Source organism: Carassius auratus, chromosome 20 (genome assembly GCF_003368295.1).
Source record: "Carassius auratus strain Wakin chromosome 20, ASM336829v1, whole genome shotgun sequence".
Lineage (NCBI taxonomy): Eukaryota > Metazoa > Chordata > Actinopteri > Cypriniformes > Cyprinidae > Carassius > Carassius auratus.
In genome coordinates this window covers 18553519-18566456 of record NC_039262.1, presented here as the reverse complement: position 1 = coordinate 18566456, position 12938 = coordinate 18553519, and the positions used below count along the sequence as shown (strand labels likewise).

The 12938-nt window shown below is 37.3% G+C and overlaps 1 protein-coding gene across 1 annotated transcript; it reads right to left on the bottom strand.

Moving 5' to 3' along the window:
- Positions 1-616: 616 nt before the first annotated feature.
- Positions 617-10089, bottom strand: LOC113121104 (enoyl-CoA hydratase domain-containing protein 2, mitochondrial-like). The gene is made up of 9 exons (XM_026291346.1): positions 9796-10089; positions 8123-8190; positions 6843-6930; positions 6605-6691; positions 5392-5484; positions 5177-5233; positions 4708-4895; positions 868-966; positions 617-777 (listed from the first exon to the last, which is right to left on the bottom strand). Exons 1-9 carry the CDS (start codon positions 9980-9982, stop codon positions 700-702), a joined length of 945 nt encoding a protein of 314 aa, XP_026147131.1. The 5' UTR covers positions 9983-10089; the 3' UTR covers positions 617-699.
- Positions 10090-12938: the final 2849 nt, after the last annotated feature.

Sequence of the window (12938 nt, the reverse complement as noted above, 5' to 3'; positions counted from 1 at the left end):
CAAACGTCATTGGATTTGCCTTCTTGCTAAACATACTTGCATTGAACTTGAAGTTTGATTTTATTTAACACCAATGAAGATGTTAAACAGCAAGTTCAAGTTGTCTTGTTTGGAATTACAATTAAAAAAGTTATACTCCATTTTGTTCCAGTGATCTAAAAAAAATGTTTTTTTCCCTTGATGTGTATGCTTCTTTTTGCAGCATGGATTTGTTTTCTGTTCATAACTGGGCCATGTATTACGATGAGATGTTCCAGCAAATCTTATTGTGTCATGCAGCTGTTCTTGCACATTACATGAAAAAGTATTTGTTATAATTTCTACTGTAATTCTAATTTCGTCTGGCAACGAATTACTCTGAGGATTGAGCAGGAACACCAGTCAGCCAGTGTCATACTGCTGATCAGATTCACATTGATGCAAATTATGTTTGGGGAATAAAGAACAAGAAGCCCTGCTGCAAATCTTTATTAATAGGTTCATTTAAGTATTTTTTATTTATATAAAGTATTCAAAAGAAATTTAAATTTTAAGTATACCAGCTCACAATTTTATATTATGTTTTTTTTTAAATATTTTATTTTCAGTTTTTTCATAAACACAACAAAGTCCTTTTTAAATTATACGTGGTGGTAATTTTTAAGCCTTACATAATTCAGATTCCAACACAAGCATGTTTAAATGCAGGTTTAAAACCATTCACTCTCCAGTGTACCTTGGAGGCCTCTTCTCTATAAACGCAGCCATGCCCTCTTGTCTGTCCCGTGTAGGAATGAGCTGAGAAACCACAAAACTTTCAGTCAAACCAAGCACACAAAATGAAATCGTGCAGATTTGTTTCATATCATTTATGTATGTGTAACTCACCCTGGCGTAACACATTCCCTCAATAGCCATTCCTGAAGAGATGTCCACCTCAGCGCCTCGATTCATGGCTACTTTAGCCATTCGCACAGCAATCGGGGCCTGTGCAGGAAGGAAAACAAACACAAGTTTTCCATTTAAAACACATTCTCCACAGTGGAGAACAAATCTGGAGAACCTACAATTCACTACTTTTAAAGGTCACCGCTCAGTCCTATTTGAAGCTATCCTAACTGGAGTATAAGATGCAGTTTTTCAAGGATACTCCATAAATTTAATTATTAATTTTACTCTGAAGCACAGTATAAAAAACTTCAATGAGAAAGAGATAGAGAACGCTTTCAGATATCTCAAAGTTATTGGTGTTAATCTGGCCCCTGTAGTTCATTTAAAAGCCTATTTAACTGCATGCAGTATTCCTCCAATTTTGACTGAGATTGTAAAACGGCAGGCTGCTCTCAGGTGACGAAAACCCTGCGACAGGAGGTTGTCCAAATGAAGGCCAAAGGGAAGACCCTCTCAGCCGCTGCAAGAAAAACTGGTCGTTCCTAATCTGTGATTTCTATCATATTGCAGTTTTACAATGACACCATTTTATTCAAGTCCCCAAAAAATGCTGGTCGTCCACATAAGAAAAATGCATGAGAAGGCAGGGTAGAGAATCGGAATTGCTCACCAGCTCAGTGCTGAACAGGGTAAGCATCTGCCTCATCATGTTTAAGAGTAGTCAGACTAAAAGTGTAGCTAAAGCAGTTCCTTTAAGCTAAGAACATTGAAATGTATTCGAAATACAAATGATTTGTATCAAGGTAAATATCTTTAATGTCAATCAATTAAATGCATCCTTGCTGAATAAAAGTATTAATTTCTGAAACGGTAGTGTAGATCCTCTGTTTATTATCCTCCACTGCAACTGTAAAATCTGCACCGTATCTATCTAAGACACACAGTCACAGATAATCATGATTCAGTTAAGTCAGGTTGGCAGAAGTGCTGACAATAGTTATTGTGGCATGATGTGTCTGAATGACGTACTTCCCACAGTTGACCTAAATATGCCACCTTCATTTTAATCCAGTATAATGACTTGCCAATCACAGAACAACCAGAAAAGCAGGATTTACTCATTGTCACGAGACAGTTTATTCCAGTTCCACAACTATACATGCTAAGTCATATAATGACGATGATATGACACGTATTTTCAGGTTTGCCCCAAAGGCAATGAATAACAAGGTCATGCAGTCGATTACACACGTGTCTTTTGTACCATTACGTTGTTTATCTTGTTAATTATGTGCTCTGGACACTATTGGGCCTGAGGGAAGACTGGGATGGCACATTTGAGCCAGGTCTGTCTTCAGGCCATGCATATTCATGACCAGCCTGTCGACTCGAGTCGCGATGGGAGACGCTCGCTGTGACAGTACGGTGTCACATGACACAAATGAGATTAAAGCACAAGTGCACAGTGAACTGCCTGTGGGTACAGCTGAACTAGTATGAGAACAACTTCATAACCACAAACAATGAATGTAAACATACATTTGTTAAATAATGAAAATAAACCTGTACTCCAATTCACAGGCTCCCTATACACCATCTGTAGAGGTTTACTTCAGAAAATGATACATACATTTTCATACTGATAATTTTTGGTACAGGTCTTCAGTTCATCACGCATGTAAACTGGACAAGTCATTCAACATTTTAAAAAAATTCATACAATAGATGCCACTTTGACGTGGCACAACAGATCGCCATATAACAGCAATACAGAGCACGAGTGTGATCATCCCGTCCTCTTTATTACTAGTTTTAATGCAAAATAAACATGAATGAACATCTCAACCCTCATGTAATCACTCAATTAGTGCTTCAGCCATGGAAATATGTCAAGCTTGTAAATAAAATGTCACGTAGCATTTCATATACCTCGCGTTTCCATTACCCTTCAAAATATTGCACAAATTGAAATTGCAAATTGAAAAAAATGGAAATGCGTCAATTTTGCAAAAACACCCATATATTGCCAAAAAAAAAAATGCTTGCACGAGGTGGTTTCTCGTGCAATGTGAAAAAGGAATCATTCACAAAACTGCAATGGAAAAAAAAAATTTTTAGGTCACATGGTAAATGTAAAAAGTCATATGATCAATCTTCAATGTACTATAACCTCCTAGAACACTTGATACGCGGCTGCTCTCCAGTATAAGGGGTTTTCCATATCATTAATGCTTAGACAATTTACACTGCACACGTCTACACTGTGGCTATGATTCAGCCACTGAAGATTTATATTTATATAGATACACGCATACGCCTCCTTTTAATAAATAAAGGCAAAATCCGTTGCCATGACTTTTAGAGAGGAAAAAGGTTACGTTTTAGTCGAATAACATTGGTTAATGAAAAAGCCATCACTTCACAATATTTTATTTTCGACATTTATAAAATGTTGTCAAAGTTTTGCGCAAATCTGTAATGGAAACCCGTGCCCAGTGTCTACAACTTGTTATTTGCTAGAAAAATTGAGTCTAGTGAAGCGCATTTTCTGAAATATTACACTATATACTGCATTATATTTTACTTTACCTGTCAAGTCATGTCTTAATTATTTAATGTATGTGTCTAAATAAATATTTCATGAAACAGGTTATGACTTATAAATTATTATATTTCAATAACAAATAGAAATTGTATAATAATTTAGCTCATTTAAAAACAATTTACATATTTGCGTACATTAAAAAAAAAATTGAGTGTTGATTATTATAGTTACAAATAAATAGCAATTGAATTTAAGTTTGGGCTCTGTTGTTAATAGTAACCTTATACTGTAGTGATGTAAAAGGGCTCCCTGGTGTTTAGATTTTTATCCCTATGACATTTTTTATTTATTTAAAGAAAGAGATATTTGTTCAGTAAACCATTGTTTAATAAAAAAAAAAATATATATATATACAGTCAGGTCCATAAATATTGGGACAACGACACAATTCTAATCTTTTTGGCTCTATACACCACCACAATGGATTTGAAATGAAACGAACAAGATGTGCTTTAACTACAGACTTTCAGCTTTAATTTGAGGGTATTTACATCCAAATCAGGTGAACAGTTTAGGAATTACAACAGTTTGTATATGTGCATCCCACTTTTTAAGGGACCAAAAGTAATGGGACAGATTAACAATCATAAATCAAACTTTCATTTTTTAATACTTGGTTGCAAATCCTTTGCAGTCAATTACAGCCTGAAGTCTGGAGATCAATTAGACATCAGCGTACGCTGGGTTTCATCCCTGGTGATGCTTTGCCAGCCCTCTACTGCAACTGTCTTCAGTTCCTGCTTGTTCTTGGGGCATTTTCCCTTCAGTTTTGTCTTCAGCGAGTGAAATGCATGCTCAATCGGATTTAGGTCAGGTGATTGACTTGGCCATTGCATACCATTCCACTTCTTTCCCTTAAAAATCTCTTAAAAAAGGCTGTAATTGACTGCAAAGGATTTGCACATATACAAACTGTTGTAATTCCTACACCGTTCACCTGATTTGGATGTAAATACCCTCAAATTAAAGCTGAAAGTCTGCAGTTAAAGCACATCTTGTTCGTTTCATTTCAAATCAATTGTGGTGGTGTATAGAGCCAAAAAGATTAGAATTGTGTCGATGTCCCAATATTTATGGACCTGACTGTATATATATATATATATATATGTTTAGTTAAAAATGTCTGCATAATCTATGGAAGAGTGTATTTCGGTGAGACAGTAGCAAAGGCGATAAAGTGTCTAAGTCTGAGAGAAGAAGTAAATGTGGATGGAAATGTCCTGCAGACTCACCTGAGGCAGGATCTCTCGTGCGAGACTAAGAGCCTCTTTGTGGGCTGCGTCTCCTGTCTGGTTCTGTGGCACGGATTGGTTTACCAGCCCCAACTCTGCAGCCCGTTTACCCCCGACACGCCGGCCTGTAAAAATCAGCTCCTTCGCGATGGCAAAGCCAACTGTCCGGGGCAACCTTTGACTGCCCCCTGACACACATACACAAAGATGATGGTTTAGTTATGCTGCCTTTGAAAAATAATCAAACACTTCATTAAGTGTTCCATTTTTACAACAAGACTGGTTCGTTGTACTTTGTTTTACTGAACCTTACAATGTTTCATTTTGATATGTGCCATTACATTAGAAAGAAAATAATATATATATGTGTGTGTGTGTGTGTGTCTTATCTTCTGTAATGGGACTGCCATCTAGCTGTCTGTTTGTCTTATTATTTCAGTCACTCTATCTATTCATTATTTTTTCTCACCAGCCCCTGGGAGTAATCCTCGCGTAGTTTCAATCAGGCCCATCTGCGCTGAATGTGCTGCAAAACACACACACACAATCACAGAAAAAGGTCAGATGAAGGACCCAGCCTCCTCGCAGAGATTCCCCACTCCGTGACGTGCCAAACAGAATGACTACAAATCACGCAAACACACAACCTGCCGTCATCTACCCCCAGAAAAAGCCGCCGCTCACCTGCAGTGCGAAGGTCACACGCCAGGGCCAATTCCAGACCGCCCCCGACAGCAAAGCCATCCACTGCTGCAATGGTTGGCATGGGCAGTGCAGCTGGCACATCATGGACACACACACACACACGGATCAGACAGGTCATAGATCACATTATTGAGAGACGGCTTCAAACAGCTGGACCTCTCAACACTCACTTACTCACACAATTATATAAAGAGGCGACACACTGGAAAAACTTGGGATTCAAAGGGTAATTATAAACCTGGAAATAATAGAAAAGTAAATTTTATTTTATCTCAAGTTTATATTTCAAAGAACTGTTTTCAGTTTCTCAGAAAACCTTATTAATACAAAAAAAAAAAAAACTTGTCTATTTGAATATATTTTAAAATGTAATTTATTCCTGTGATGCAAAGCTGAATTTCAAACATCACTTCAGTCACACAATCCTTGAGAAATCCCTGAAATATGCTGATTTTGGTGCTCAAGAAACATTTATTTATTATTCTCAGTGTTGAAAGCTTTTTTAAGCTTGTTAAATGCTGTCGACAGAACAATCTGTGTAAAGATTGAGCAATTATTTACTTCCTGTTGTGGTGTAGATAGGGTTCATATGATGTCTTTTCCTGGGTGGCGCAATTGTGGAGTGTTACAGTTTTTGTAATAGGAGAAAATCCTGTAGTGACTGGATTGCATGCATTTGTGTTACACAGATACATATGTTTACGGTTATTAAAATAAGCTAAATGAAACCACACTTTGATAATCATGTTCATTTTTCAATGCAACTTTTTTACTTAAAATGTTATGCAGATAAAATTTTTGCAATGAGAAAGTATATATATATATATATATATATATATATATATATATATAAAATGTTTAAAATTAGAAGTATTTCACTCCTTTGTATAATCACAAATTTCTGTATTTCTGGTAAAATGCTACTAGACAATAATAGCATAGAGAATGTTCTTCCTCGGCCTTCTGCTTATAAAACAGTAGCATTTTCCACAGAGAAAAGTCACGTACTGTGCGTTTATTATTATGCATATCCAATCATTCTCACCTCCAGCCATAATCGTATTTGCAGCTGAGAAACATTTACCTTTTCAGTGCAACACTTTGAGAATTCAGAGTTCTGTATCATCACTTTCTGAACAAGATTACAGTCAGTTTTGCGATATTCATAAGAAACATCACCCATATGTCTCACCGATGTCATTCATTAGTGATCGAAGGCCATGTACAAACAGCTCTGCCTCAGGGTTACTCATCTGAGCTCTCTCCTTAAGATCAGCCCCTGTCAACACACACAAAAACACTCATTATGACAAATGAAAAGATCTGCTTCTTATCTGCTTCTATATTTTCTGTAAAAAAAAATGACAACATCTTTATAAGGAGGTAGTCAAAGCTGTCTTTAGTTTTGTGTGACGGATTCCTTTACAAACCAGCACAGAAGACTCCAGGTATCAAACTCCTGAAGACCACCACCCGAACCGCTGCGTCATGATGCAACGATGACACCAGCTCTCTCATCTACACAGAGAGAGACTCAAATCAAAATTATATTCATTTGAGGAAGAATTCTAGGAGAGTTATGCCCCGATTTATTTTTGTCTTTGTACACTGTTATTTATTTAAAGCCTGACACACTTTTGCCAGACTTTAAATACAAAAAATAAAAGAAGAGTTCTATAAATATACACACATACAGTGTATATACTAAAAATATTTACATGAATTTTTCATATAATTCATAAAACAGCTGTGGTCAAAAGTTTGCATCACCCTTTTGGAATCTGCAAAATGTTAATAATTTTACCAAAATATGAGGGATCATGCAAAATGCATGCTATTGTTTATTGTTGTTGTTTCTTTGTCTTCTGGGAAACATCTTCTGTAACCTCTGAAGGGCAGTACTAAATGAAAAAAAAAATGATATCTAGGCAAAATAATTAAAAAAATTTACACATCTCCATTCTGTTCTGATATTAATGCATGGGTTTTCCTTCTGGAGCATCAGTGAACATCTGAACCTTCTGTAATAGTTGCATAGGAGTCCCTCAGTTGTCCTCAGTGTGAAAAGATGCATCTCAAAATCATAAACTTATTGTTGAAAAGGGTTCAAATACAGAAAAATGCTGGAAAACCAAAGAATTTGTGGGACCTGAAAGAGTTTTTCTGAAGAACAGCAGGCAGTTTAACTGTTCAAGACAAACAAGGGACTCATGAACAACTATCATTAAACAAAAAACACACAGCTGTGGATCATTCAGGTAACAACACAGTATTAAGAAACAAGGGCATGCAAACTTTTGAATTTTTATAAATTCAACTATTATTTTCTTTTGTGGACTGTTTGTAAACATCTGTTATGTGAAATATCTTATTCAGGTCAGTACTAAATAATCAATGGCATGCATTTTGTATGATCTTTCTTATTTCGGTAAAATAATTAAAATTTTGCAGATTCTGAAAGTGGGGGGGTGTACACTTTTGTCCACAACTGTATTTATACATGTACATGTATTTGACAGCACTAATTTATATGAATCTGTTATCTCTAAAGATTAGGATTACTGAGAACTGGGGGCTTGATCATCAGCCATCATTGGGTTAAACATGAAACAAAAAGGATGATTTAAGCATAACATGAACAAAGGTTGGTTAGGAAGCTTCCTGCACGCTTGAGTTTACTGCTGCCGGACGGGGGGTTCTGCACGCTTACCTGACCCACAAACAAGCGTCCCAGAGAGTTCCTCGCCCTTTCACGACACATCAGCACTTCCACTATACCTAACCAGACAAGAGGACAGAGAAACTGAAGCTGTGGATACGGTTGTAGCTCTCAACTGGTGGGCTCTGACCCAAATATGAGTGGCCTTTCTGTTCTGATGTGATCACAGGCAGCACAGAGTAAATGATGCCAAATTAAATAAGTAATTGCACAATGGCTGAACTCATTCATATGACATGTAATAAACCATTAAAACATACTTAGATTTTTGTGCTGTCACAAGGAAATGTCTGCAATTTTTTACAGGCAAAACAGTTCCATTGTCTACTATCAATAGTGTGTGCAGCTCACAAAGAAGTTACTTTCCAACCAAAAGCTGTTCTGTTGCTCAACATGTGACCAATTTGAACTGGTTGCAAAATCTGCCTGAGCAAATATTTCACTCTCTTGAAACTTCCCTCTTGAATCATGTGGAATAAATCCTGCTGAAATTACTGAATTTTGCCTATTAAATTTTTTCAGAAAGACTTTAAATCTTACCAATCTCAATATCTCAAGTAAAACCTGGGTCCTAAAGGAATTTTTTTTTCAGAAAAACTGACCTGCATGACATTCAGAAGAGAGTCATTTTTTTTCATCCTCACGAGAGGGCTTGTCATTATCAAAATGAAACGATCTTGAATACAAAGTTTCTAATCTGATCAGAGACCAAACTTTCATTGAGTACACTAAACTAACTACCCTTCATAGGTCCTTATAAAAGGCTAAAAGTGTAGGAAATAATGGATGAAAGGTGATTAAGCAGCAACCCTGTGTCAATGCAAACGTGTATCGTACTGACATGCTGATATATGATATAAGCTATAGTGTGATAAAAGAAATATGATCTCTCCTTAGCCATTGTTCCCTAACACATTGTTTGCCACATTGCTTCACTTCCTAAAATTAAAGGCGGAATAACAAATACTACTATAATGTATAAATATATATATATATATTTTTTTTTTTTTTGTGACCCTCTAACAATAGCATTCCCTATTAATTTTCTATTCGGTCATTTTAATATGTATCATGCATAATATTTACACTATAAATGCATAAATTAATATGTATTTATAAATAATATTTATAATATTAATAAATACATAAATATAGGTTATAAATGTCCTCTAAATTTGTAACAATTTCCTGGACTTTTGTCCAATTTCCATTACCGTTGGGAACCTATTATGCAACTTAAATATATTTATCATGAAGAGTTGATAATATACTTACTAATATATATATATATATATATATATATATATATATATATATATATATACACACACACACACAGTATTTTTTCAATGCATAATGTAATATTAAAAAAATATGAACAATAAATTATTTAAATAATATTTAATGTAATATTTAGACAATGTCCAGTACTTTTCCATAACAATTTCTTATTCCATAACATTTCAATATCCATGGCGGTGTGAATACTACTTACAGTACCCTATGCAAACCTGAAGTCGTCCAAAAAAAAAAAACCTTCGCTTTCGTTTTCAAATGTTTGGGAAGTTACGTTAACGGTTCAAACACACCTGTAAGGTGTAGTCAGGTGTGTATGCGCGTCTGCAGACAGGCTCAGTGTTATATGATTTACTTGAAGCACCTACCGTTGTCTTCACCATCAAGCCGACTCAGGCGTACTTCAGCCCGATCCGCAATGGGCCCATCAGAGCACCACGAGCGGGTCTGGTTAAAAGAAACCCGGGGGAGAAGACGCTTGATCGGCCTTGCTGCCATCAGCTCCACACAGGGCTGGGTGAGAATCCTCGAGAGCACTCCGCGCGCCACGCTCATGATCAACACAAGGTCTTTACGCGGGTTACACTGGAACACTGCTCTTGTTGGATTAAGACCAACACTGAAACCGGAATTAAACTGGGTTTGTTGACGTTAATAATAAGCCTTGTGGGAGACGAACGTTTTGCAAAACGCCATCCTCTCCACACACACACAAGTTTGAACTCACTTCCTCAAACAAACTGACCCATTTCACCTGGACGCTTGCAGAGAAACAGTCTAACGTTGATGTGTTTTATATGTGCACATTCATATTTGCATACGTATCATATTACACACTTCAAATAAGTCTCTTACATTCTGCAACTCGACGCTTACTACGAAACGAAACTGCATGATTGACGTAGACACCCAGTCGACCAATCAAATACCTCTGTGACGCGTCCGACGCAACGCGTCCCTTTAAACGTACTTTGAGAGGTAAATCGTTAGTTCACAACACTTTGTAAAGGTGACCAGCAGCAGAGGGCGATAATGTGATATGATGGCATTCCTGTTATACAGTGACTTTTATATCCCAATGATTTATTTAATCATATTTTCTCTAAAATGAGTCACATATTTATAAGATATGGCTTAAATTGTATATTTAGGTCTTCTTTATCACTTAAACAGTATGAATCAAGAGAAAATAAAGTATTTTTTGTTTTTACAATTTTCTTAAAGGAGGGGGGGGCGGTAAAATGCTATTTCATGTATACTGAGTTTTTTACACTGTTAAAGAGTTGGATCCCCATGCTAAACATGGACAAAGTTTCAAAAATTAAGTTGTACGTTTGAAGGAGTATTTTTGTTCCCAAAATACTCCTTCCGGTTTGTCACAAGTTTAGGAAAGTTTTTTCGAGTATGGCTCTGTGTGATGTTAGATGGAGCGGAATTTCCTTATATGGGTCGTAAGGGCACTTCTCCCGGAAGAGTGCGTGCTCCCGTATAGCAGAGCACTGAGAGCAGAGGCATTTACCATAGACAGTAAAAGAAATGGACACAGCGACCCCATTGGAACTCAATTGAGACAAGTGAAGCCCATTTTTAGCGTTTTTTAGCACTTCCGTTTCTGACGCGCAGACTCAAACGAAGCTTGGCGACGTCAGCAACCTGTCTGACAGATGTAAATGTTCTAGTAGCTGTGCGTGCAAACTGCCATCGTTAATCTTGCAGAGACGGCGAGCTTGAGCGGGGAGTTCTTTGGCGTGAGTGAGCAGGAGTAAGTATTGTGATTAATTATTTTGTATAGTATTTTAAAATGTAACGCCAGTACGCCATATTAAGTTAATTGGCTGCGAGCTTCTCCTCCTGTCTGTACGGTAATGCAACAGAGAGTGGAGTGGTTATGACGCAATCGTTAGCCTATTTTTTACAAAAACTGTTTATATGGGGCCATAATGTAACATAGAAGGTAATGGAGCCCTTTATACATTGTCGTGTATCTTTAGAAATAAATAATGGACAAACGGAGTCTTTAAACGCCTCAGATGTAAAGTTATTCGCTGTCAAAGTGACGCCAAAATGAATGGGAGTCAATGGGAATGCTAACGCAAGTGAAGTTCTGCTAAAAGATGGCAGCCCCCACCCGACTTCAACTTCCGGTCGCGTTCCTTGCCCCCTGGCATTTACTGATCAGAGCGAGAGCGTCGCGAAAAGTCATAAAATAAGTGTGTTTTTGGTTGCCAGGGCAAGACAACCCTGCACAGATTACCACAAAAAAAAAACGGCATTAAGGGACAAGTGGATGGAGTTTATTTTTACAGAGCATCAACGGAGTTGTGCAAGTGTTTTTGTTTGTTCCCTGCATTTCGAAGATGTTTGTTTTACAAACAAGGCCCAGTTTGACGCCGAATTTGCGTATCATTTATTTCTCAAGGATGATGCAATCCCAACGAAAAAGGGTCACGATCGTGTGCTGGAACCACAGGCGGTGAGTAAAACTGCTTCAAATATCTCTGCCTCCTTGTTAGTGCGTCCCTTCCCATGCCGGAGACCCGGGTTCGAGCCCCGCTCGGAGCGAGTCGTTGCTGCTGCTGCTCTCGTTCAGTTTCAGCCTCGGGATCTGATTCTGGATCATAAATAAACGGCTGAATCTGATTGTAAGCCATGGTTTGTTTTGAATGATGGTTTTTCCCTCACGATAATGTCACAGCTTCCACATGCTCTCAACGCGAAAGCCTACTGGCGCTCGTGATTCTTTAGCTCCGCCCACACGTCACGCCTCCAGCCGGTCATGTTTTTCCGGGAAAAATCGGTACAGACTATCTTTCTCTTATGAGTATAATAAAACTAAAGACTTTTTGGAGTTATGAAGGATGCAGTACTACTCTATAGGTACTCAAGATTAACAGGATATTAAGTGAAAACGAGCATTTCACCCCCCCCCCCCTTTAAATTACCGTGTCCCTGAAGTCGTTTTCCACCCTGTTAGTACATACTTTCTCTCCTTCCAAAACTGACTGCAATATCATTGAGAGCATATTATAGAAGTGACATAATTTATTTTTCCCTCTGGAATTCATCTGTACAAACTGAGGTAAACTTCAATTCTCACTCTTAACTGTTTTTTTGGTTTTTGAAATGTTATCCTGCTTGTACCACCCTTAAAGGCGACATAACATACACAGTTTCACCTAATCTCATGTTAATCTTGAGTACCTAGAGTAGTACTGCATCCTTCATATATCCAAAAAGTCTTTAGTTTGATCATATTAATAAAAGAAAAATACAGCTTTCCGATGCTTTCTGGGAAAAGCTGAGCTCCTGGAGGCGTGCCGTCAGCGGAGCTATAATACTGATGTCTCATGTTATTTCCATTAACATATATTCACTTATGTGCTGATTTCCAACAAAAGACAGAAATCTGATGCAATTGTATGAATGGGGTCTTTTATCACTGGCATAGCTACATGTTTTAATAGCCAACAATGTGCATATCCAGTGACGACTTGGGCCTTGTTTATAAAAC

Bases quoted from the DNA above. Each gene is read 5' to 3' on its own strand.
- LOC113121104 (XM_026291346.1), bottom strand. From the start codon at position 9,982: ATGAGCGTGGCGCGCGGAGTGCTCTCGAGGATTCTCACCCAGCCCTGT. The intron at 5,485-6,604 runs GTGAGACATATG...ATGATGTGCCAG, and splicing joins ATCACTAATGAATGACATCG to CTGCACTGCCCATGCCAACC. The intron at 967-4,707 runs GTGAGTCTGCAG...CTTCCTGCACAG, and splicing joins CACGAGAGATCCTGCCTCAG to GCCCCGATTGCTGTGCGAAT.